This window comes from Anomaloglossus baeobatrachus, chromosome 1 (assembly GCF_048569485.1).
Source record: "Anomaloglossus baeobatrachus isolate aAnoBae1 chromosome 1, aAnoBae1.hap1, whole genome shotgun sequence".
Taxonomy (NCBI): domain Eukaryota; kingdom Metazoa; phylum Chordata; class Amphibia; order Anura; family Aromobatidae; genus Anomaloglossus; species Anomaloglossus baeobatrachus.
The window spans coordinates 354595981-354623689 of NC_134353.1; the positions used below are offsets into that span (position 1 = coordinate 354595981).

At 44.0% G+C, this 27709-nt stretch overlaps 1 protein-coding gene across 1 annotated transcript in view; it reads right to left on the reverse strand.

Moving 5' to 3' along the window:
• BMP2K (BMP2 inducible kinase) overlaps positions 1 to 27709 on the reverse strand; it is a 276469-nt gene that overhangs the window by 69174 nt on the left and 179586 nt on the right. Inside the window, 4 exon segments of the mRNA XM_075352427.1 lie at positions 8297 to 8457; positions 11536 to 11615; positions 17820 to 17923; positions 26694 to 26826. Coding sequence (XP_075208542.1) covers positions 8297 to 8457; positions 11536 to 11615; positions 17820 to 17923; positions 26694 to 26826 — 478 coding nt within the window.

Consider the following 27709-nt stretch of genomic DNA (forward strand, 5'->3'; position numbering starts at 1 on the left):
GGCGGGGCTCCTCAGGTGATCAACTTGTCTTCAAGATCCCTTTCTGAAATGGAGTTATCCATTCTAAACAAAGGTTTGTCTTTTGTGCCGACAACCGATTTTAATGAATTTGAGGCAATTAAGGATTTGCACCTCTTTGCAAGACGTCTCAAATGGAAAAAATTTTTTGAAAAACAGACGGAAAAAACATCGTCCGAGTTGGGGATTCCAGGGGAACTCCTGGAAGATGTCAAATTACTCTTCCATCTTGGGGACACTAACCCAAATGACTTGGGTGAGGGCCCGTTTACAACTTTAAAGAATAAGAGTGTTAAGATGCCTCCGGTCATGACAGAGGTTGATGCGATTGATATTTTTGTCAACTTGGTGACGGACGACGTAAGGAACAGCATGTGGGGACGGAGAAGTCAGTATAATCTCACTAAAACTGAGATGCTCAGTCTTAGAAATCTAGAGAAGGATTCCAGTATCACCATAAAACCCTCTGACAAAGGGGGGAATGTGGTGGTACTGGACTCTAATGACTACAAGCAGATCTGTTTAAATATCTTAAATGATAAATCATGTTATGCCAGGCTGGACTCAAACCCTCTTCCGAGGTATAAGGAAGAACTTAAGACGCTACTAGGGGAGGCCTTGGAGTCCAATATCATTGACAAGAATGAATTTGAGTATCTTTTACCGATTTTTCCAATAGTGGCGACTTTTTACATCTTGCCTAAAGTACACAAGGGTTTAAACCCTGTAAGAGGTCGCCCTATTGTCTCAGGCATAGGTGGTCTAACAGAGAGACTGAGTGTGTATATTGACAAGATTCTGCGTCCCTTCGTATTGTCCCTTAATTCTTATCTGAGGGACACGACAGATTTCTTGCGTCGTATAGAGGACATCTATTTGGAAGAAGGCATGCTTCTATGCAGTATTGATGTTGAGTCGTTATACTCGTCTATTCCACATTCAGCGGGGATAAGGGCCACACAGTACCATCTGGAATCAAGAGGAAGCCAGTTCTGCCACCACAACGATTTTGTCATCAAGGCACTGGAATTTTGCCTCACCAGGAATGTATTTACATTTGGCGGGAGGTTCTTTCACCAGCTCAGGGGGACTGCGATGGGGAGTTGCTGTGCCCCATCGTACGCTAACCTCCTCCTGGGCTGGTGGGAGGACACAGTGGTGTTTGGTGGCCTTCTGGATACTGAGGACGTCGTCATATGGTTGAGATACATAGACGACGTCTTCATGATCTGGAAGGGCCAGGAGTGTGACTTTCACCGTTTTATGGCCAGTTTGAATGACAATAACTTAGGTTTGAGCTTTACGAGTGAAATTGGCAGGGATAAACTGGCTTTCCTTGATGTAATGGTGGAAAAAGGACCGGATGGCCGACTTGTGACCTCCACCTTTAGGAAGGCTACATCCTCCAATTCTTTGCTAAAGTGGGAGAGTGCCCACCCTCACCCCTTGAAGAGAGGAATCCCGAAGGGGCAGTTCATCAGGATGAGGCGTAACTGCTCAGAGGAGGCAGGCTTTAAACAACAGGCCTCTGACCTGATGGGACGCCTGAGGGATAGAGGTTACCCTGAGGGGGTAATCCATAAGGCATACAATTCTGTGTGTAATATTGACCGTACTACATTATTGAACCCCAACTGTAAGAAGGAGGAATCGGCTGATATCCTCAGGTTTATTACAACATACAATAATGGGGCGGGAGACTTCAGGAAAACCCTCTCGAAGTACTGGCATGTCTTGCAGATGGATCCTCTCATAGAGAAGCATCTCCTCACATATCCATCCATCACATATAGAAAGGCTAAATCCTTGGGGGATAGGCTTGTTCATAGCCATTTCAATGAGGATGGGCCAGAAAGAACAGGAAATGCAACCTATGGATGTTTCAAATGTCATGACTGTGTCAATTGTAGATATGTTGAGGAGGGGAAGACTTTTCATTAATCATACGAATGGGAAAACCTTGTCCATCAGATCCCTTATTACTTGTAAATCTAAGGGGGTTATTATACAGGATAGAATGCACTTGCGGAAAACTATATATTGGCAAAACCATCAGGGAGCTACGGAGACGTGTGGGCGAACATAAGAATGACATCCTTAGGAAGATTGATACGCCAGTCGCCAGACACATTAATAATTTCCATGGTGGTGATTTGGGGAGCTTTAAAATCATGGGAATTGATCTTATTCGCCCCCGGTTAGAGGGGGAAACTGGGACAAGCTAATACTTCAGAAGAATGTTATTGGATTTACACTCTCAACACCATGGCACCTATAGGCTTGAATGAGTCCCTGTCCTTCACGCCCTTCCTGTAGGAGCACCTCAGCAAGCAGGGTAAGTATAGAAGGGAAAGACGACGCCCGAGTGGGGGCACCAGAGGCGTGGGTGTACTTAGGGTGCCGACCCCCACATGTTAGGTAGGGGTAGATTGTGTCAAGGGTAAGATCTTAGTGTGCACTTTAGTTCCCCCTCCCCCCCCCCCCCTCCCCCCGTCTGTATGCCCTGTATGCGATGGCCTATTTTTCTATATAGGTCTGCCAAGTTCCATCTGGCCTGTCCTCACCTGATTTTCCAGCGTTGGTTCCTGAGTCTGCTTAAGGACCATTCTATGATCTATTACTATTCCCTAATTGATTGTTCCCTATATGTGGATTCCCCCTCCCCCCCCCCCCCCCCCCTGTTTTTTGAATTTTTCTCTTTGAATTTTTCTCTTTGTATTCGTTCTGCGGCCCCGGCATTTTGTTCCCTATTGTAGCTCAGCTGCATGATTTCCTGTATTGGATATCATGATTGACAGCTGATGTTTGTCCGAAAATAATATAAGCCTCATGTGGATGGGTCTATGCCTCACTGGGTACATTATAGACTTGCCGATATAGGCGTTTTTTTACCCACCATGGCTGAGCGGTATTAGCCAGCATGGATTTCTTATGATGACGCCGGGCTAGGCGAACCGGAGCTTGTTTATGTTGCGATAGCAACACGCTCTGGGTTCTGATTGGTGGAGCAGCAGGCGTGATTCGCCAGGTTGTGACGTGCACTTGGTTAACTTCCGCCCCGCTTCATTGCGACGCGGCGGCCGATGACGCGTGCTTCCGGTCCGGGTGCCTTCTGGGAGCGCGCGTCACTGGCCGGCTTGGCGCTTCTGCGCATGCGCCGGTATATTTAAGGGGCCGGCTCCATACTATGGAGCGCGGGCACTTTTTGAAAAGGATTCGTTCCTGACGCACGCACGTGTGCGGTGAGTATCTCATGGTTAGGGGCAGTGTGATATGGCTTCTCTATGTGATCCTTGTGATCTTTGGGCTTACTATGTGTTTTTTTTCTCCTCCTTTGGCCTACAGCGATATTGGGCATATAGATATGGCCGTATGATACATATGGGCCATACCACATTACTGGCATTATACTCCCCTGATGATTCCCCGTATGAACGCGTCGGGAGTAATGTGTTTTGTAGAATTTGGAACACTCGGCAATAGAAGTATGGGATTTTGATGAGCTGGTGGACAGCCCCTATCTATGAGCCGTGCTGTCCTGACATTGGTCGCTCCACGCCTACGTCTGCAAGATCGGGTAAGATCGTTCCCTTAGGGGATTTAACCCTGATACCCGTATGCTTTTGATGTTTGGACACACTATCTGTAATTTATGATGGTTGCAGCCCCCAAGGGCATAAGGTAGTGTGTGTCCATCTATAGTCATACTATACCTAGGCAGCCTCATTTGAGTAGTACTCACAAATAACTGGTGAAATACGAGTGCTGCCATCAGTGTGCATCTGATTTGGTATATGTAGCCCTATGGCAACATGACTATATTTTTTTGTTATTGTTTGTCTGTTTTTACTCACCTTGAGTGAATTGAGATTCACTTTTAGCTATATACCAATAAAAGTTATATTTTAGGTTTTATATCTTTGTCTGCCTGGATTCAGCTATTTACTGCAGTTCGATATTGTGGATCCCCTGGGTATTTGCTATTTTTACCTCCAAAGGATTCGCAACAAAATATTGAAAATAAAAATATTTTGTTTGGGTTTGGTTTATTTGTCCAATTACTATTGACCTCCTAAAATGTGGAGTGTTTGTAAAGAAATGTGTACAATTCCTACAATTTCTATCAGATATTTTTGTTCAAACCTTCAAATTAAACGTCTACAATCTGCACTTGAATTCTGTTGTAGAGATTTCATTTCAAATCCAATGTGGTGGCATGCAGAGCCCAACTCGCGAAAATTGTGTCACTGTCCAAATATTTCTGGACCTAACTGTGTATATATATATATATATATATATATATATATATATATACACACACACACACACACACACACACACACACACACATATATATGTATAGATATATTATACCCATATACAGTGCAGACCAAAAGTTTGGATACACCTTTTCATTCACCAGCAAAGCACCCCCACACCATCACACCTCCTCCTCCATGCTTCACGGTGGGAACCAGCCATGCAGAGTCCATCCATTCACTTTTTCTACAAAGACACGGTGGTTGGATCCAAAGATCTCAAATTTGGACTCATCAGACCAAAGCACAGATTTCCACTGGTCTAATGTCCATTCCTTGTGTTCTTTAGCCCAAACAAGTCTCTTCTGCTTGTTGCCTGTCCTTAGCAGTGGTTTCCTAGCAGCAATTTTACCATGAAGGCCCGCTGCACAAAGTCTCCTCCTAACCAGTTGTTCTAGAGATGAGAAGGTGTGTCCAAACTTTTGGTCTGCACTGTATATACACATACATATATACCATATATACACACATGCAGACGACACACAACACACACACACACTACACATACATACATATATATTTGTATATATGTATATGTATATATATAACGGAGGAGGAGAGAGGGAATTAAATCCCTCCCTCCCCTCCTCAGCGCTGGCCCTCCCCTCCTCATCACTGGCCTGCACCTCCTCTGTGCCGGCCGCCCCCCCCCCCCCCCCCCGCAGCTACACTACAGTTCAAAAGTTTAGGGTCACTTAGATATTTTCTTATTTTTTAAAGAAAAGCACATTTTTTCCAATGAAGCTAACATTAAATTAAACAGAAATACACTCTATACATTGTTAATGTGGTAAATGACTGTTCTACCTGGTTTTGAAAGCAATATCCATATAGGTGCATAGAGGCCCATTTCCAACAACCTTCACTCCAATGTTCTAATGTTACATTGTGTTTAATAACTGTGTTAGAAGGCTAATGGATGTTTAGAAATCCCTTGAAAACCCTTGTGCAAGTATGTTAGCACAACTGAAACCAGCTTTGCTGATTAGAGAAGCTATAAACCCGGACCTTCCTTTGAGCTAGTTGAGAATTTGGAGCATTACATTTGTTGCTTCCACTCTCAAAATGGCTAGAAAAAGAGAACTTCATGTGAAACTCGACAGTCTATTCTTGTTCTTAGAAATGAAGGATATTCTATGCGAGAAATTGCCAAGAAACTGAAGATTTCCTACAACAGTGTGTACTACTCCCTTCAGAGGAGAGCACAAACAGGCTCTAACTAGAGTAGAAAGAGGTGGGAGGCCCCGCTGCACAGCTGAGCAACAAGACAAGTACATTAGAGTCTCTAGTTTGAGAAATCGACGCCTCACAGGTCCTCCTCCGGCAGCTTCTTTAAATAGTACCCGCAAAATGCCAGTGTCAACGTCTACATTGAAGAGGCAACTCCGGGATTCTGGCCTTCAGGGCACAGTTGCAAAGAAAAAGCCATATCGGAGACTGGCTAATAAAAGGAAAAAATTAATATGGGCAAAAGAAAACAGACATTGGACAGAGGAAGATTGGAAAAAAAGCGTTATGGACAGACGATTCGAAGTTTGAGGTGTTTGGATCATACAGAACATTTGTGAGACACAGAACAACTGAAAAGATGCTGGAAGAGTGCCTGACACCATCTGTCAAGCATGATGGAGTTAATGTGATGGTCTGGAGTTGCTTTGGTGCTAGTAAAGTGGGAGATTTGTACAAGGTAAAAGGGATTTTGAATAAGGAAGGCTATCACTCCATTTTGCAACGCCATGCCATACCCTGTGGACAGCGCTTGATTGGAGCCAATTTCATCCAACATCAAGATAATGACCCAAAGAACACCCCCAAATTATGCATGAACTATTTAGGGAAGAAGCCGGCAGCTGGTATTCTATCTGTAATGGAGTGGCCAGCCCAGTCACCAGATCTCAACCCTATTGAGCTGTTGTGGGAGCAGCTTGACCGTATGGTACGCAAAATGTGCCCATCAAGCCAATCCAACTTGTGGGAGGGGCTTCTGGAAGCATGGGGGAAAATATCTCCAGATTACCTCAGCAAATAACAGCTAGAATGCCAAAGCTCTGCAAAGCTGTAATTGCTGCAAAGAAGCATTCTGTGATGAAAGCAAAGTTTGAAGGAGAAAATTATTATTTCAAGTAAAAATCATTATTTCTAACCTCGTCAATGTCTGGACTATATTTCCAATTCATTATGCAACTCATTTGATAAATATAAGTATGATTTTATATGGAAAAGACAACATTGTCTGGGTGACCCCAAACATTTGAACTGTAGTGTGTGTATATATATTTTACACACACACACACACACACACACACACACACACACACACACACACACACAGTGAGGAATATAAGTATTATACACTGATGATTTTGCAAGTTTTCCCCCCTACAAAGACTGGAGAGGTCTGTAATTTTTATCGTAAGTAAACTTCAACTGTGAAAGATAGAATCACCCAAAAATCCAGAAAATTACATTGTATGATTTTTAAATGGTTAATTTTCATTTTATTGCATGAAATAAGTATTTCATCACCTACAACCAGCAAGAATTCTGCTCTCACAGACCTGTTATTTTTCTCCTCCTCTGCACTCATTACCTGTATTAATTGCACCTGTTTGAATCCCTTACCTGTATAAAAGACACCTATCCAAACAGTCAAACAATCAAAGGACAATAGGCAAGCAGCTTGGTGAGAAGGCAACAATTGTTTGCATAATCATTAGAAAATGGAAAAAACACAAGATGACTGTCAATCTTACACGGTCTGGGGTTCCATGCAATATTTTGCCTCATGGGGTAAGGATGATTCTGAGAAAGGTAAGGAACCAGCCCAGAACTACACAGCAGGACACAGTCATTTATCTGAAGAGAGCTGGGCCCACAGTCTCAAAGATTACAGTTAGTAACACACAACCTTGGAATTGATTAAAATCCCGCAAGGCATGCAAGGTACCCCTGCTCACGCGAGCACTTTTCCAGGCTCAATTGAAGTTTGCCAATGACCATCTGAATGCGCCAGAGAAGGCATGTGGTCACATGAGACTAAAATAGAACTTTTAGGTATCAACTTTCGCCACGATTGGAGGAAGATGGATTAGTACAACCTCAAGAACATGGTCCCAACCGTGAAGCATGGGGTTGGAAAAATCATACTGCAAAGGAGACAGGATGATTCCACTGTATTGAAGGGAGGATAAATGGCATCATGTATTGTGAGATTTTGGCCAACAACCCCCTTCTCTCAGTAAGAGCATTGAAGATGGATCATGGCTTGGTCTTCCTGTATAACAATGATCTGACACACACAGCCAGGTCAACTAAGGAGTGGCTCTGTAAGAAGCATTTCAAGGTCCAGGAGTAGTCTAGCCAGTCTTCAGACCTGAGCCCAATATAAACTTTGGAGGGAACTGAAACTCAATATTGTTCAGTGACAGCCCCGAAACCAGAAAGATCTGGAGAAGATCTATATGGAGGAATGGGCCAGAATCCCCGCTGCGCTGTGTGTAAACCTGGTCATGAACTACAGGAAACGTCTGCCCTCTATAATTGCTAACAAAAGTTTCCGTACCAAATATTAAGTTCTGTTTTTCTATCGTATCAAATACTTACTGTATTTCATGCAATAAAATGCAAATGTATTATTCAAAAATCATACAATGTGATTTTCTGGATTTTTTTTTTATTCTGTCTTTCACAGTTGAAGTGTACATATGATAAAAATTACACACCTCTCCCTTCTTTGTAGGTGGGAAAACCTGCAAAAATTGGCAATGTATCAAATACTTATTATCCCCACTGTATGTACACACACACATACACACACACACGCACATACACACACACACACACACAAAGTATACATACATACATAAAACACAAATATATATCTATCATAGCACTGATATAAAGGTCCATGCTATGATTATCATTTTCTCAGGGTCTGTATATAGAAGTAGTCCTCATACCGCTGTGAATCTGCTGAGTTGGGGCGCTCTGCACGGTCATCTTCACAGGGGTTGCAGCATTCTGGATATTAAGCATCTTTGACTGAGCTGTGCTGGAAAATGCCTTGGGTCTCTGTCTTGGAGCAATGGATGTTTCCGTGGGTCCGAGTGAATCAGTTATTCTATGTCATGAAATCATAAATAATGTTTTAGTGACTCAAATGCCAATTATTCATTCATCTATGGAATACAAATACTCTGATGACAAGCTACATAAAACATTGAAGAGTAATCAAACGTTCTGTTTTTCTTAATTAACGGGAACCTTAATTGACTGCAAATTTTGGGGGGGTCCAGGTCCTGAGACCCCCCTCCCCCACCAATTGATCAATGGACAGTAAGAAAGGTTATTTAATCTTTAAAGGGGTTGTCTACTTTCAGGGACAATTTTATTCATTTATTTATTTTTAATAAATACAAACATTTCAGGCTAAATATAATTGTTGCAGAACTTTTACATCAATTGTCTCCTACAGGTTCTTTATTTTAGGCACATTCGACTTTGATGTGGTCATAAATCAGCTGAGAAGAGCTCAGAAAAGACAGCTAGAAACTACCCATCTGGCTGTGATAGCAGATTGACTGACACACTACTAACCCATTCTTCAGCCGCATTACACAGTGCAACCCTGAGACCACAAAAGACAGATAGCAGTCTGACTGACACACTACTAACCCATTCTGCCGTCGCAGTACACAGTGCAACCCTGAGACCACAAAAGACAGATAGCAGTCTGACTGACACACTACTAACCCATTCTGCAGCCGCATTACACAGTGCAACCCTGAGACCACAAAAGACAGATAGCAGTCTGACTGACACACTACTAACCCATTCTGCAGCCACAGTACACAGTGCAACCCTGAGACCACAAAAGACAGATAGCAGTCTGACTGACACACTACTAACCCATTCTGCAGCCGCAGTACACAGTGCAACCCTGAGACCACAAAAGACAGATAGCAGTCTGACTGACACACTACTTACCCATTCTGCAGCCGCAGTACACAGTGCAACCCTGAGACCACAAAAGACAGATAGCAGTCTGACTGACACACTACTAACCCATTCTGCCGTCGCAGTACACAGTGCAACCCTGAGACCACAAAAGACAGATAGCAGTCTGACTGACACACTACTAACCCATTCTGCAGCCGCAGTACACAGTGCAACCCTGAGACCACAAAAGACAGATAGCAGTCTGACTGACACACTACTAACCCATTCTGCAGCCGCAGTACACAGTGCAACCCTGAGACCAGAAAAGACAAACAATGCTGATTTCTTAATGAAACCTGATTACAAAAGTGATTTTTACCCCAAAACACATGTATATAACTAAAGAAATTGTTTAAAAGAACTGAGAGTCCTCAGTGGTTGATACCTTTTAATGGCTATCTTTTCAGTTAGCCATTAAAAGGTATCAACCACTGAGGACTCTCAGTTCTTTTAAACAATTTTTTTATCTCTACTGGCTAACACGGTACAAAGATATATTTGACTTGTATAACTAAAGAAAGAATATATCCCCAAAATGGTGAAACAACCCCTCTAAGATTAGAAAACAAAGTAGTTTGTGCTCAGATGCTATTGCCCCACTAAAATGTCAACACATACGTACAATACCTACTTTGTTTTCTAATCTTAAGGCCCCTTTACACACTGAAACTTTCTAGCGATCCCACCAGCGATCCCAACCTGGCCGGGATCGCTACAATGTTTCTGGTGAGCTGTCAAACAGGCAAACCTGGCCAACGACGCAACAGCGATCCGGACCTGCAGAACGACCTAGCTAGTCATTGGGGACGTTGTAAAGCAGCTTTTTGAAAGGGAAGTCGCTAACGAAGTCGCTGTAAAGTCCTTTTACACACTAAAACTTTGCTGCACAGCGGGAAACAAAGGACCAAAGAATGGTCCTGAACGATTTGTAGCGATCACAACTTCACAGCAGGGGCCAGGTCATTGATGCGTGTCACACACTGCAATGTCGCTGGGGAGGTCGCTATAACGTCACAAAACCGGTGACGTTACAGCGATGTCGTTTGCGATGTTGCAGTGTGTAAAGCCACCTTTAGAGGGGTTGTTTCACCAATTTGGGGACATATTCTTTCTTTAGTTATATACATGTGTTTTGGGGTAAAAATCACTTTTGTAATCCGGTTTCATTAAGAAATCAGCATTGTTTGTCTTTTGTGGTCTCAGGGTTGCACTGTGTACTGCGGCTGCAGAATGGGTTAGTAGTGTGTCAGTCAGACTGGACTCTGACGCGGAACTCCTGGTGACGTGCAACAGAATGGGCGATTCGGAGGTTCCCTTGGGCTTTATAAGGTCAGTACCTGTGCACACTTTTTATCCGTACCTCGACGAAGCACACTAATGCGAAACACGTGTTGGGACACCGGTCCCCACGTGTTAACCCGGTATCGGACGGTGACCTGGCATTGGTAAGTAGCGCTGCCTTCTATTGTTTGTGTACATGGAAGTACATTATGACTCTCGATAAGTCTATGACTATTATTGATGCAGCTCTACTGCCCTGGGCAGTATGCTTATATTTAATTGAGGTCACCCTCTTTTGGAGTTAAAAACTCTTTTCTCTACATCCTTCTGGGACATGTGGGGTTCTTTCCCCTTCAGCACTTCTCCTTCCCCTTCCATATTTATTATTCTGTAACTATTTATACCCTAAGTGCATCACTTTAATAAATATTTAAAAATATTTGCTTGTTTGGGTAATTTTCTTGCTTTTTAGCAAATTTAAAGACTCCTATTTCTGCTTTTGTTACTATCCCGTATTATGGAGGTATTCTCTTGTACAAGCATTGTCATGTACATATGTCCTGAAAGCAACATCCATGTGATGGAATCAAGCAACTTTTCTTCTGAGATGAAATGCATACTTATTTCCTACCACTAGGTGGTGCTGTTGGTCCATTTTTACTACTGTTATCTCGAGACATGGAGAACTGCACTAAGCTGTATGAGGTTGTTCAGATCTATTAACATGCTCTCAATATTTACTTATCTATTTAAATAGTAGAAGACATGACATTGGGAAGTGGCTTCACATAAAATCCTACAAGTATAGCAGGCATCAAGTAAAGACGCTGCCCTATTATATTATATAAAGCGCCATGGAATAAATGGCGCTATAATAATAAATAATAATAATAATACATGCTACCAAACAGGAACATACCTAGTTTTGATCTGAGTCTTTTTAGAGGCAGCCTCGCTTGCAGTCAGTGGTTCTGGAAGAGCTTGAGGGATTGAGGAATTCTGTAAAGCAATTATAAAAAAAGTGGTAATCTATGGTGTTTTATAATAGTTTTTAATTTAAAATTTTAATTATGGGGCATATAATGAATGAAGGCAATAAACTGTCTAAATCTAGGTACAGGCATGTGTGGGTGGGCAAGTGGGACCATCTAGAATCTTTTATCCTGCGCATCTACAGCCAAACTATTGCTCAGGTACCGGAAGGGCTGCTAATTCGGACAGTCAATAAAGGCTCATTCGAGGGAGGGGAAGTCACAACTCATTTATTTCTGATACAGAATATCTGATCTGGATATGCAGATGGTCTTCCAGACAGATATTGTTTTTCTTATTATTTGGTGTCCCCCAGTCATTTTTAAGAGGACCTGTCAGTAGGTCAAAATTGACCAGTTTTGGATCTACTTTGCTGCTCCCGTAAGTATACCAATTATCATTTATCTGTTTTAAATCCACCATACGGCCCTTAGTTATTGTCCCTTAGTGCTAATGTTTATGGTCTTTTCCATTGATCACAGGGTAATAATGCAGAGCAAAAAAGACCAAAGCCGCAGCAAATACACAAGGGGTACTAATTATGTATAACCAAAAAGAACAAACCCCATATAAAATATAACCTTTAATATTAATATAAGGTAAAACCAACACCAAAAGCAATATCCTCTTAGGGCTCATTCACATGGCCGTTCCGTTTGTCCTAGTCAGCTCCTGTTTTTTTGCGGACCTACAGAAAGGACCATCTTTTCAATGTGTTCTGTGTAGGATCGGATGGCACATGGAAGAACTTCCGTATGCATCCAATCCTACAAAAAAAACACATCGGATGCCGTATGTCCGTTCCGTTATTATGGAACATGTCCTATTCTGTTCCGAAATAACGGACTGTGACTCAATACTAGTCAATGGGCCCGCAAAATCCCTGGAAGCCGAATGGAAGCACTTCCGTGTGACCTCCATCGGGTGCCCGTGTAGTCTGTGTCCCGCTCCAGCCCCACGGCTGCTCGCACAGCAGTGTGTTAGTGTCTGCTCACACTGCAGTGCGGGCAGCCACGGGGATGACGAGCACTGCTGTCAGGAGGTTAGATGAGATCATTACCTGCTGTGACGATCTCCTGCACTCCTGACGTCAGTGCTGTCACTGCCTTCTATGCCCGCCGCATTCTCACATCAAGCCTCGCGGGCGGCCCGAGACTGTCACTAGCGGTGACGTCACGGGCTCCCGCGATTCTTCGCTGAGAACGCGGCGGACAATGGAAGGCAGTGACAGTGCTGATGTCAGGAGAGCAGGAGATCGTCACAGCAGGTAAGGATCTCATCTAACCTCCTGACAGCAGCGCTCTTCATCCCCTGCAGTGACCTGGGTTGACCTATTGATGTTAGCTCAGTTCACAGCACTACTTTCCCAGCCAATGGTGAACATTCTGTTCTTCATTGACTGGGACAGTGACTATGATATGGATCGTCGTGGGATCCCCTTCTTGGATTACGCTGGACCCGAATTTGATTGTTCTTTTCAATAAATTGGTGAAAGAGGGAATGTTTTGGGGAGTGTTTTTTCAAATACAACTTTTTTTGTTGTCTATTTTTTTTTTCTTATTGACTGGGTTTGTGATGTCAGGTATCTGATAGACGCCGTGACATCACAAAGCTCTGGGCTTGATGCCAGGTGACATTGCACATCAGGCATCAACCCCATATATTACCCCGTTTGCCACCGCACCAGGGCAATGGGATGAGTTGGGGCAAAGCGCCAGGATTGGCATATCTAATGGATGTGCCACTTCTGGGGCGGCTGTAGCCTGCTATTTTTAGGCTGGGGAGTGTCCAATAACATTGGACCTCCCTAGTCTGAGAATACCAGACCCCAGCTGTCTGCTTTACCTTGGCTGGTGATCCAATTTGGGGGGGGACCCTGTGTTTTTTGTTTTAAATTATTTATTTAATTTAAAATAACAGCGTGGGGTGCCCTCTGTTTTGGATTACCAGCCAAGGTGAAGCTGCCAGCTGTGGTCTGCAGGCTGCAGCCGTCTGCTTTACCCTAGCTGGCTACAAAAGATAGGGGGGACCCCACGTCATTTTTTTTATTTAATTATTTGGTTTTTTTTGGCTAATTACAAGGCTAAGCACCCATTGGTGCCACATGAAAGTCACTAAAAGGTGCCAGCTTAGAATATGTAGGGGGGTAGGGCATTATATATGTCTTTCTCATCTATCTATCTATCTATCTATCTATCCCTCTATTCATTAATTCATCCCTCTCTCTGTCTCTATATCTATCTATCATCTCTATATCTACTCATCTATTTATCTTTCTTGCTGCTTCCGTTTTTTGCGGTCCGCAAAAAAACGGAAGGCACACGGATGACACACGGACCATATACGGAACGGATGTCACACGGATGCCACATGGATGCATCTGTGAAAAAAAACGGACTGTTTTTTGCGGCCCGCAAAAACGGAACGGTCATGTGAATGTAGCCTTATAGTGTAGGGTAAATAATCAAAGGGACATGTAATACATGATAGGTAATATACCAAAAAAGGGGACACAGGGCAGGGAAAAAGCTGACCCTAATGGACCCTAAAGCCTAACCCTACCTAGCAATGGAGGGTATGGTCGTCCCGGGATGACTTTTTTTCCACTGAGAACCCTGACTGATGGATCTTCTAACCAGATGAATCACAAATGATTATCTATGGTGTAATTTACCTATCAGGTTTTAATATTTTCTCACTTTTGCTTTGGGGTGTACTGTTAGTATAGTATAGGGCAGTGATGGCCCATTCTGTTGGCACGCGTGCTGTCGCCCGTGTCCTGCAGCTTTGGTCAGCTAGTGCAGTCGCGCCGGCAGATCAAATCTGTGTTGGAGAGGAGGAGACATTTCTCCTCCGCTCTGACACTCCTCCTCCCCCAGGCTGTAGGTGTGTTGCCTAGGAGACGGAGGAGCGTCAGAGAGTGGCGCCAGAGCCGTCTGCTGGCCGCGTGGGAACTGAGCAGCGTGCAGCGGTGGAGCGGGTGCAGGAAGGTAAGTTGTGTGTTGCTTTTTTTTTTTTTTTTTTTTTTTTTTTATAACTCGTGTGCGGCATGGGGTGGGGGAACGCACATGGCAGCGTGGGGTTTGAGAGTGGGAATGCACATGGCAGCGTGGGGTGGGAGAGGGGGAACGCACATGCCAGCGTGGGATGGGAGAGGGGGAACGCACATGGCAGCGTGGGGTGGGAGAGTGTGAACGCACATGGCAGCGTGGGGTGGGAGAGTGGGAACGCACATGGCAGCGTGGGGTGGGAGAGGGGGAACGCACATGGCAGCGTGGGGTGGGAGAGGGGGAACGCACATGGCAGCGTGGGATGGGAGAGTGGGAACGCACATGGCAGCGTGGGGTGGTAGAGGGGGAACGCACATGGCAGCGTGGGGTGGGAGAGGGGGAACGCACATGGCAGCGTGGGGTGGGGGTGGGGGAACGCACATGGCAGCGTGGGGTGGGAGAGGGGGAACGCACATGGCAGCGTGGGGTGGGAGAGTGGGAACGCACATGGCAGCGTGGGGTGGGAGAGGGGGAACGCACATGCCAGCGTGGGGTGGGAGAGGGGGAACGCACATGGCAGCGTGGGGTGGGAGAGTGGGAACGCACATGGCAGCGTGGGGTGGGAGAGTGGGAACGCACATGGCAGCGTGGGGTGGGAGAGTGGGAACGCACATGGCAGCGTGGGGTGGGAGAGGGGGAACGCACATGGCAGCGTGGGGTGGGAGAGGGGGAACGCACATGGCAGCGTGGGGTGGGGGTGGGGGAACGCACATGGCAGCGTGGGGTGGGGGAACGCACATGGCAGCGTGGGGTGGGGGAACGCACATGGCAGCGTGGGGTGGGGGAACGCACATGGCAGCGTGGGGTGGGGGAACGCACATGGCAGCATGGGGTGGGGGAACGCACATGGCAGCATGGGGTGGGGGAACGCACATGGCAGCGTGGGGTGGGAGGGGGGAACATGCATGCCAGGATGGAGGAAAACATGCGTGTTAGGATGGAGGAAACATGCATGGCAGGATGGGGAAACATGCATGGCAGGATGGAGGAAACATGCATGCCAGGATGGAGGAAACATGCATGCCAGGATGGGGAAAAATACATGCCAGGATCGGGAAACATGCATGCCAGGATGGAGGAAACATGCATGCCAGGATGGAGGAAACATGCATGCCAGGATGGAGGAAACATGCATGGCAGGATGGGGAAACATGCATGCCAGGATGGAGGAAACATGCATGCCAGGATGGGGGAAACATGCATGCCAGGATGGGGGAAACATGCATGCCAGGATGGGGGAAACATGCATGCCAGGATGGAGGAAACATGCATGCCAGGATGGAGGAAACATGCATGCCAGGATGGAGGAAACATGCATGCCAGGATGGAGGAAACATGCATGCCAGGATGGAGGAAACATGCATGCCAGGATGCAGGAAACATGCATGCCAGGATGGGGAAACATGCATGGCAGGATGGGGAAACATGCATGCCAAGATGGGGAAACATGCATGCCAGGATGGGGAAACATGCATGCCAGGATGGGGAAACATGCATGTCAGGATGGGGAAACATGCATGCTAGGATGGGGAAACATGCATGCCAGGATGGAGGAAACATGCATGCCAGGATGGAGAAAACATGCATGCCAGGATGGAGGAAACATACATGCCAGGATGGAGGAAACATGCATGCCAGGATGGAGGAAACATGCATGCCAGGATGGAGGAAACATGCATGCCAGGATGGAGGAAACATGCCATGATAGGGTACATTTACCAGGAAGGGTTACATTTACCTGGATGGGGTGAATTAACCAGGATTGGGAAGATTTACCAGGAATGGGGTACATGCCGGGATGGGGGAACATTTACAAGGATGGGCAATATGTCAGGATGGGGTACATTTATCAGCATGGGGGAACATGCCAGAATGGGTAACATTTACCAGGATGGAGGACAATTACCAGGATGGGGCCGTGATGGGGACAAATATACCAGAATGTAGGAAATATATATCAGGATGGGGGACATGTTTACCAGGAAGTGGCCGAGGAACGGGGACAGAACTACACAATGATGGGGAGGGGAGCCACTCGTATGTCTTTATGGGATTTCAAGATGTTCAGACTTTGAAATGTAGATGTGGATTACAGGGTGAAATCTGATTGCATTCCAGGCTAAAATCTCTGTCTAATATGCTGCAATTTTTTTCCCAGAAAGATCAATCCAACTGCTGTGTCTGGAAAGGGCAAGGGCTCAGCTCCAATGTGTGGTAAGCATGCGTGAGCGTGATGCCCCCTGCTGAAGAGAAGACGGCAAAGGTAAGATTAAAATCAATTCTTTATATAACAGGATTGGTTGGCACTTCGGAAAAAAAAATTGGGTTTAGGGCTACAGTTTGGGCACTCGGCCTGTAAAAGGTTCGCCATGACTGGTATAGGGTGTACTAAGGACTATTAGGGTTTCCAGTCAGTGAATGGGTGCGCCACAACCCTAGGACGTTATACCCTCCATTGCTAGGTAAGGACAGGCTTTAGAACCTATTAGGGTTAGCTTTTTCCCTGCCGTGTCCCCTTTTTTTGGTATATTACCTATCATGGATTACATGTCCTTTTGATTATTTACCCTACACTATATAAGAGGATATTTCTTTTGGTGTTGTTTTTTACCTTATATTAATATTAAAGGTCATATTTTATATGGTTATACATAACAATGCATAGCAGCCTAGTCACGCCCTCAGAGAATCCCGAAATGCCCCCTTGGCAAAGACCATAAAAAGTAGCACTACATAAAACAGTTCATATCTGAGGAACCAAGATTTTAAAGAAAAAAAAAAGAAGTTACTTGGGGAAACAAAAAAAATAAGAGCACAAACTGGTATCTTCTGACTTGCTGACAGTTCCTCTTTAATCCCAAGAAATGCGGAAATGTGTCTTATGATGGTCAAATGTAATAATGCAATACGATTGCAAGTGGTTTCTTACCAGGGAGACGCAGAGTTAAATTCCTTTTGAACTAAGGAAAATGGAGTGACCTTAGCCTACATGTACAAATATAGCAAGCGTCCAAAATAAGAGATGTGTGAGAATGAGAACTTCCCTTGGTCCTCCACAGATATGTTTCGAGAAAGCATACATTTCTAGCCGACTGTTCGGTAAATCATGTAGAAAACTCACATAGACATTGGGTACTGGACATTCTCTCTTGGCTAATCTGAAGGCAAAATGGGAAACCTGATAGATGTCAGGTCTTCGCTCCTGATCAGGTTCAAGCATATACCCTGAAAAAACAAAAATCCGGATTACAAGAGAGGTGACAGGACACCAGCAAACCAACCGGCTATGTAGGTCATAGAACAGACTGTTTTATTAGTAAAGAGGGGATTAGGGCAAGAAAGCTGAAACAAAAAAAAAGACAATTATGATGAATGAGACATTAACGTCCATAAAAATGCTGGCTGGAAACATGGCCGGCAGTCAGCCGACGTACTAGTAAACACCTAACTGTGGGCTGGTCTCATCCTTTATGCCAGCCTACATTCATCGGCAGCACATCCACTCATATATTATTATTATTATTTATTATTATAGCGCCATTAATTCCATGCTGCTTTACATGTGAAAGGGGTATACATAATAGGGACAAGAACAATAATCATAAACAATACAGGGCACAGACAGGTACAGGAGGAGAGAGGTCCCTGCCCGCGAAGGCTCACAGTCTACAAAGTAGAGACTAGGGATGATCGAATGCTTCGATTATTCGGCTTCATGAATATTTTCCGAATACCTCGCCGCTATTCGACTATTCGCGAATACTCGATGCTCAATGTAAGTCTATGGGAAACCCGAATAACAACTATTCAAAACTATTCGGGCTTCCCATAGACTTACATTGCGCATCAAATAGTCGAATAGCGGCGAGGTATTGGGAAAATATTCGAAGCCGAATAATCGAAGTATTCGATCATCCCTAGTAGAGACCCATTGCCGACAATAAAGACACAAGGGAAGTGGCAATTATGTGCAAATGCCCCCACCAGCACCAGATCACTGCTAAGAGAAAATAGTCTTTAAAGGGGTTGTCTCAGAATCGGTGATAATTAATTGATCAGTGGGGGTCTGATCGCTGGGACTTTTATTCTCACTCAATGGATTGGCAGTGCACATGCCCGAAAGCCGTGCCATTCATTCCCACTGTTGCCGGCTTTTTCTAAGCAGCTCAATAGAGAAGGAATGGTGCGACAATCGGATATGCGCACTGCTATCCATTCTGACGGCAACAAAGTTCTCTGTTGGTCAGACACCCACCAGTCAATGTCCTCTGTAGAGGCGATAACTTGTTTTCACCAGACCTCTAATCAGTGGGGGCTCATTACGGGCAGGTTATCTCCCCATGTAAAAGGACCATTACTTCTGCATGCATAATTACGAGATTCAGATGACAGGGCCCCTTTTGCGTTGAAAAGTGGAGGTCATGAGCAGAGACTAAGGAAAAAAAATGTTCTACTTGCAGGAATAGGGCCAGTTGTGTGGGGGCAACATTGTGAAATTAAAAGGGGAATTCAGGCTCTGTTCATGGTTACATCGCGGGGTGAGCAAGGCTGGTCACATCATGTCTAATTATACTTTCAGGATGAGTGCACAATGTTTTCACTGGACAATCCCTTTAATTAGCAGCAGGCAACTGTTCTGCAAGGCTCGTATCCATAGTGTGTCCTAAGCATTTTCATTAGAATAATGTCATTTCTAATTGTTTGTGCTGAACATTAAAGTTTCAGCCTATGTCTTTTATGTAGTTGATTGGCGTTCCTTGTGGGGGAAAAAATCTGACCTTCTAAATAGTCCATACTGTTTGACAGTGTTTGATATGAAAGTTGCAGCATGATGTACCAAACATACTTTCTTATTTATCTCACTGGGGACAAAGAACCATGGGAAATTCTGCTGCCACCTGGAGTCTGAAGCTAGTATTACATAATTAAAAATTGGCTCTTCCCTTGCACACTATACCTGTACTAGGATTAGGCCTCCTCTTGGACCCGTGGAAGCACTTAGCCTCAGTGCGAAATGGTCATCGTCCGGCGCACCTGCACTCCTGCCTCCCCACCTATGTAACTTTCATATGATTGCACATTAAAAACTACAGAACCCCACTGTGAAATACCGTCTTCCTTCCTTCTTTGGATTCCTCCTCAGTATTTTTTAATGTCAATTGGGGGCAACTGATGATTGGGTCTAAGAGCTTACTGTAGGTCCTTCGAGACGATTTTTTGATCATGTAGTTTACCGGCAGGACTGTCAGGTCTGAAGTTTGTAAGGCTCTTGGCCTTTCAGATTGGGTTTGTCTGACTAAGATTAGGGAACTAGAGCCTTAAGGCTATGTGCGCACACAGCGTTTTTTTGACGCTGCGTTTTTGGCAGCTAAAAATGCACAAAAACGGCAAAAACACGCAAAAACTGCACTGGTAAAAACGCATGCGTTTATACCACGTTTTGGTGCGTTTTTAGCTGCATTTTTCTGTGTTTTTCCAATGCATTGCATGGGGGGAAATGCAGAAAAACGCAGGAAAGAATTGACATGTCCATTTTTTTTTAAGCTTAAAAACGCAGCTTAAAAAAAAAAGTTGTGTGTGGACAGCAAAAATGAAAACTTATAGACTTTGCTGGGGAAGCAAAGTCATGCAGCTTTGAGCCCAAAAAACGTACCCGAAAAATCAAAAACCCTGCGAAAAACGCACTGTGCGTACATAGCCTAAAGGTAACTTTTTTTGCCATTTCATTTAGCACATTTTTGACAGGTGGGATCCTATAGACAGCGCTCTTATGGTAATATCCTTCCTTTTAAATTTTTTGTGTGTCTAGTTGAACTATAGTAGACTCCCAAGACCTAGGTTCCTACCCTGGCTATTCTAGTTGAGCAGAATTTATCGTATAGTCCAGAGGTCAGGATTGCCCTTTCAGACAGTGAAAACTCGTGGTCACTGTACCATTCTCCAGAATCTGGGAGACTTCTATAGGGTCCTGCCACCCTTTGGTCCTCCCCATTTTTTGCGCCAGAGAGATCTCTCCAATTTGAGTTTGCCTTTCTTCTCCCTGAGAGGTTATCACATAGTCTGACATAGCTAGACCTATGAAGCCCTGTCTGTCTCTCACAGCTCTGTTTGGATGTCTTGTTGGTCAACCTGGTATGCTCTGAAGAGGTCTGATCGCTTCTAGCAGTGACCTTTGTTCATTGATTAGTTTAGCTATTAGTGATCAATTAAGGGCAAGTGCCAGTGCTCCCCCATTCACAAATGAGGAACACTCTGCTTGGGCTGTGAGAGCCTTCTGGGCCGTACTTCATCAAGCATCAGTTCTAAAACTATGTAGAACTACTATTGGATTATAGGTACATACATTTCTAAGCTTTACAGTGTCCGCACCTTTGTTTTGGCAGACGAAAGTCTTAGGAGAAAGTCGACCATTACCTAGACGTCAGCTTGAACAGACGTAGGAAACGTTTATAGTAACAGTTTATTTGTTTTTCATTTCCACCCCAGGGACAGCTTTGGGACGTCTCATGGTTCTGTGTCCCCCCAGTAGGACGAATGAGAAATGTAAATTTTTGGTATTCACCATAAAATCTGTTCCTTGTAATTTTCATTGGGCACACAGCTACCAACCTTGGTTGCCCGGTCAGGCAATCATTTACTTTGGTTTTCTCTCAGGGTGTTAGAAGATTATTTTATTTCAAGCTTTAATTCTGTTGGTTTCTCCTACAGCTTTCTCACTAAACTGGGGAGGTCTGATGCTAGCAGGCGATGTACAGTGCCTACAAGTAGTATTCAACCCCCTGCAGATTTAGTAGGTTTACACATTCGGAATTAACTTGGCATTGTGACATTTGGACTGTAGACCAGCCTGGAAGTGTGAAATGCACTGCAGCAAAAAAGAATGTTATTTCTTTTTTTATTTTTTTTTTTAAATTGTGAAAAGTTTATTCAGAGGGTCATTTATTATTCAACCCCTCAAACCACCAGAATTCTGTTTGGTTCCCCTAAAGTATTAAGAAGTATTTCAGGCACAAAGAACAATGAGCTTCACATGTTTGGATTAATTATCTCTTTTTCCAGCCTTTTCTGACTAATTAAGACCCTCCCCAAACTTGTGAACAGCACTCATACTTGGTCAACATGGGAAAGACAAAGGAGCATTCCAAGGCCATCAGAGACAAGATCGTGGAGGGTCACAAGGCTGGCAAGGGGTACAAAACCCTTTCCAAGGAGTTGGGCCTACCTGTCTCTACTGTTGGGAGCATCATCCGGAAGTGGAAGGCTGGCTTATGGAACTACTGTTAGCCTTCCACGGCCTGGACAGCCTTTGAAAGTTTCCACCCGTGCTGAGGCCAGGCTTGTCCGAAGAGTCAAGGCTAACCCAAGGACAACAAGGAAAGAGCTCCGGGAAGATCTCATGGCAGTGGGGACATTGGTTTCAGTCAATACCATAAGTAACGTACTCCACCGCAATGGTGTCCGTTCCAGACGAGCCCGTAAGGTACCTTTACTTTCAAAGCGTCATGTCAAGGCTCGTCTACAGTTTGCTCATGATCACTTGGAGGACTCTGAGACAGACTGGTTCAAGGTTCTCTGGTCTGATGAGACCAAGATCGAGATCTTTGGTGCCAACCACACACGTGACATTTGGAGACTGGATGGCACTGCATACGACCCCAAGAATACCATCCCTACAGTCAAGCATGGTGGTGGCAGCATCATGCTGTGGGGCTGTTTCTCAGCCAAGGGGCCTGGCCATCTGGTCCACATCCATGGGAAGATGGATAGCACGGCCTACCTGGAGATTTTGGCCAAGAACCTCCGCTCCTCCATCAAGGACCTTAAGATGGGTCGTCATTTCATCTTCCAACAAGACAACGACCCAAAGCACACAGCCAAGAAAACCAAGGCCTGGTTCAAGAGAGAAAAAATCAAGGTGTTGCAGTGGCCTAGTCAGTCTCCTGACCTTAACCCAATTGAAAACTTGTGGAAGGAGCTCAAGATTAAAGTCCACATGAGACACCCAAAGAACCTAGATAACTTGGAGAAGATCTGCATGGAGGAGTGGGCCAAGATAACTCCAGAGACCTGTGCCGGCCTGATCAGGTCTTCTAAAAGACGATTATTAGCTGTAATTGCAAACAAGGGTTATTCCACAAAATATTAAACCTAGGGGTTGAATAACAATTGACCCACACTTTTATGTTGAAAATTTATTAAAATTTAACTGAGCAACATAACTTGTTGGTTTGTAAGATTTATGCATCTGTTAATAAATCCTGCTCTTGTTTGAAGTTTGCAGGCTCTAACTTATTTGCATCTTATCAAACCTGCTAAATCTGCAGGGGGTTGAATACTACTTGTAGGCACTGTATAGTCTGCTGGGGAGGAGCCAATTTTTAATTCAATGTAATACTAGTGTCAGCCTCCAGGTCGCAGCAGGCCATCCCATGGTTCTGTGTCCCCAATGAAGACTATGAGAAAATTATCTTACAGTGAGTACCAAAAATCTACATTTATTTCAACTATGTATTTGTCTTATCCTCATCGAAGGGCGGCTTTGCACACTACGACAACGCAGGTGCGATGTCGGTGGGGTCAAATCGAAAGTGACGCACATCCGGCGTCACTTGCGATGTCGTAGTGTGTAAATCCTAGATGATACGATGAACGAGCGCAAAAGCGTCGTTCTCGTATCATCGGTGCAGGCTCCGACATTTCCATAATGCCGGAGCCGCGACAGGTACGATGTAGTTCCTCCTTCCTGCGGCAGCACACATCGCTGTGTGTGAAGCCGCAGGAACGAGGAACATCTCCTTACCTGCCGTCGCCGGCTACACGGAAGGAAGGAGGTGGGCGGGATGTTTACATCCTGCTCATCTCGCCCCTCCGCCGCCATTGGCCGCCTGCCGTGTGACATCGCTGTGACGCCGCACGACCCGCCCCCTTAGGAAGGAGGCGGTTCGCCGGCCAGAGCGATGGTCGCAGGGCAGGTGAGTGCATGTGAAGCTGGCGTAGCGATAATTATCGCTACGCCAGCTATCACAAGATATCGTACCTGCGACAGGGGCGGGGACTATCGCCTGCGACATCGCAGCATCGGCTTGCGATGTCGCAACGTGCAAAGCCCGCCTAAGACTCACTTCAAATCTTTAAAGAATTCTGTAAACTTCAGTGCTTGTTCATATGTTTTTTTCCCCTGCACTTTTACATATGGAAAAACATAGCGTTTTTCAATGCATTGTTTTTTCTTGTATTTTCTGACCTGTGGTGCATTTTTTCAGTGTCTTTCCTGCAGTGTTCCCCCACTGAGATCAAAACAACTCAAAAACACATTTAAAATGCAAAATTTTGGACATTTACAGTTATTAAACTTGTCTTGTGTGTCAGACATAAATGCTGTTGCAACTATGACTTTAGAGTTTTAAAGGGAATTTGTCAGCAGATTTTTGCCATGCATTGCTGGAATCAAGGTCTAAGCCCCTATATTATGCTGTCCTTGGATTATATAGCAAAAATTCTTTATATGTATGTATGTATATACACAGTGCATTGCAAAAGTATTTGCCCCCCTTGAATATTTCAAGCTTTTCCCACATTTCAGGCTTCAAACATAAAGATAAAAATGTTAATGTTATGGTGCAGAATCAACAACAAGTGGGACACAATTGTGAAGATGAACCTTATTTATTGCCTATTTTAAACTTTTTTTAAAAAAAATAAAATAACTGAAAATTGGGGCGTGCAATATTATTCGTCCCCTTTACTTTCAGTGCAGCAAACTCACTCCAGAAGTTCATTGAGGATCTCTGAATGATCCAATGTTGTCCTAAATGACTGATGATGATAAATATAAGCCCCCTGTGTGTAATCAAGCCTCCGTATAAATGCACCTGGTCTGTAATAGTCTGTGTCCTGTTTAAAGTACAGAGAGCATCATGAACATCAAGGAACACAACAGGCAGGTCTGTGATACTGTTGTGGAGAAGTTTAAAACAGGATTTGGTTAGAAAAAGATTTCCAAAACTTTACACATCCCAAGGAGCACTGTGCAAGCGATCATATTGAAATGGAAGGAGTATCATAGCACTTCAAATCTACCAAGACCTGGCTGTCCATCCAAACTTTCATCTCAAACAAGGAGAAGACTGATCAGAGGATGCAGCCAAGAGGCCCATGATCACTCTGAATGAACTGCAGAGATCTACAGCTGAGGTGGGAGAGTCTGTCCATATAACAACAATCAGTCGTACACTGCACAAATCTGGCCTTTATGGAAGAGTGGCAAGAGGAAAGCCATTTCTCAAAGCTATCCATAAAAAGTGTCACTTAATGTTTGCCACAAGCCACCTGGGAGACACACCAAACATGTGGAATAAGGTGCTCTGGTCAGATGAAACCAAAATTGAACTATTTGTGCACAATGCCAAACGATATGTTTGTTTTAAAAACAACACAGCTGATCACCCTGAACACACCATCCCCACTGTCAAACATGGTGGTGGCACAGCATCATGGTTTTGGCCTGCTTTTCTTCAGCAGAGACAGGGAAGATGGTTAAAATTGATGGGAAGATGGATGGCGCCAAATACAGGACTATTGTAGAAGAAAATCTGTTGGAGTCTGCAAAAGGCCTGAGACTGGGACGGAAATTTGTCTTCGAACAAGACAATGATGCCAAACATAAAGCAAAATCTACAATGAAATGGTTCACAAATAAACGTATCCAGATGTTAGAATGGCCAAGTCAAAGTCCAGACCTGAATCCAATCGAGAATCTGTGGAAAGAGCTGCAAACTGCTGTTCACAAACGCTCTCCATCCAACCTCACTCAGCTCCAGCTGTTTGCAAAGGAAGAATGGGCAAGAATTTCAGTCTCTCGATGTGGAAAACTGATAGAGACATACCCCAAGCGACTGCAGCTGTAATCGCAGCAAAAGGTGGCGCTACACATTATTAACTTAAAGGGGCCGAATAATATTGCACACCCCAATTTTCAGTTATTTATTTTTTAAAAAAAGCTTAAAATAAGCAATACATTTTGTTCAAATTCACAATTGTGTCCCACTTGTTGTTGATTCTTCACCAGAACATTAACATTTTTTATCTTTATGTTTGAAGCCTGAAATGTGGGAAAAGGTTGAAAAATTCATGGGGGCAAGGCACAGTATAATTATTATATATATATATATATATATATATATATATATATATATATATATATATATATATATATATATATATATATACATATACACACACACACACACACACACACACACACACACACAGGCTCAGTGGTTAGCACTGCAGTCTTGCAGCGCTGGAGTCCTGGGCTCAAATCCCACCAAGGACACCATCTGCAAGGAGTTTGTATGTTCTCCCCGTGTTTGCGTGGGTTTCCTCCGGGTACTCCGGTTTCCTCCTACACTCCAAAGACATACAGATAAGGACTCTAAATTGTGAGCCCCAATGGGGACAGTGTTGCCAATGTATGTAAATCGCTGTGGAATTAATAGCGCTATATAAATGAATAAAATTAATAATTATTATTATGTATATATGTGTGTGTATATGTACAAATATATATATATATATATATATATACACACACACACACACACACACACACACATATATAAAAAGAGTATATGAGTCTTTCCTTTCCTTTACAGTTGTGGTGGCTCTGGCTTTAGATTAAATAAAACGCCACGAAAACGCATGGTTGATTCTAGTTTAAAAATAGGAGGAGAAAACTGCAAAGAAAAAATAATGTTTGGAACCGGCAAAAAGATTATTCTTAGGCCGGTATCCCAGGTCTGCAATTCACAATCCCAATATAGACCACAATGTTGGGATTGGCAAAACCAAACAGCTTCTAGGCGTAGATGAGGCTGGCAAGTTTGGGCCAGTTTGTGGTCGGCACTTGGACTGAGAATGTTGGACCTGTGTAACCGGCTATGCCCAACATAATCCAGCTCGTAGTTTATAATGATTAACATCAAAAGACACTTACTAATTAAACAATGCAACTTGTGGTCATATCTAGAGTTGTCTGGTATGGTGAAATTCCCATCACAGATAGCCACTTGACTTTCTCCAAACGGAAGCGTGAAGAAGCAAAGCTTGTATAATAAGCAGCCTAGGGCCTGAAAAACAATACAAAAAAAAATGATTACCCCATAAGAATATAATGTGACCGTGCTGACGTCTAATTGCCTCCTTCAGAGTCCTCCTGTTTTGACATCGGATACAGCATCGATTGCTGCACTTCTCTTGCTGTCGAAAGTGACAGACCACCTGACGAATACTGCCAATTTATACAGATAACATTGGGATAAAAATTAACCACAGAACATTTCCAGAAGGCTACGAAGTAAGAGGGCCAGGTATAAAATACTACAAAACCTTCGTCTTAAAAGGAATCTGTTACCAGGTCTTTGCTGCCCCATCCAGAAGTAACATAATATAGGAAGAGAGACCCACTTAATGGGCTACTTGCTATTCATCCCTGTCCAGGCAACTTAGTGACAGCTTCCTGTGTACACTGTGCATAGGCAGAAAGTTCTCAATCAGTAGTGAAGCGGGGTTATACAGGTCTCATGAATACAAAGGACTATATGGCAGAAGGTTTTCTAGTCCTCTAAGTGTTTTATCAGCAGGAGATTAACAAAGCTAAAACAGGCAGCCCAGTAAGTGACACATCGTTGGAACCAGGGTCTCTATCCCTACATTGTGGCTATAATCAGATGTGATAATAAAAACCTGGTGACAAAATCTACTTAAGAAGAATTAGAATTTGTAGTGTCTCACTCCACCAAATTAGGCTTAATGTAAAATCTGTCCTACAGACAATGTGCAATAGTCAAACTGTTGAGAAGACAAAAAGGAAATAAGTTTATTCACATTAACTTCGCCTTTATTTCTGCTAATAACAATATGTTCTCATAATATATAAAAAAAGTATACACATATACAACTATTTCTGGAGGAAATACCCTCTAAATACAATTATTAAAGGGTTGTCCTGTC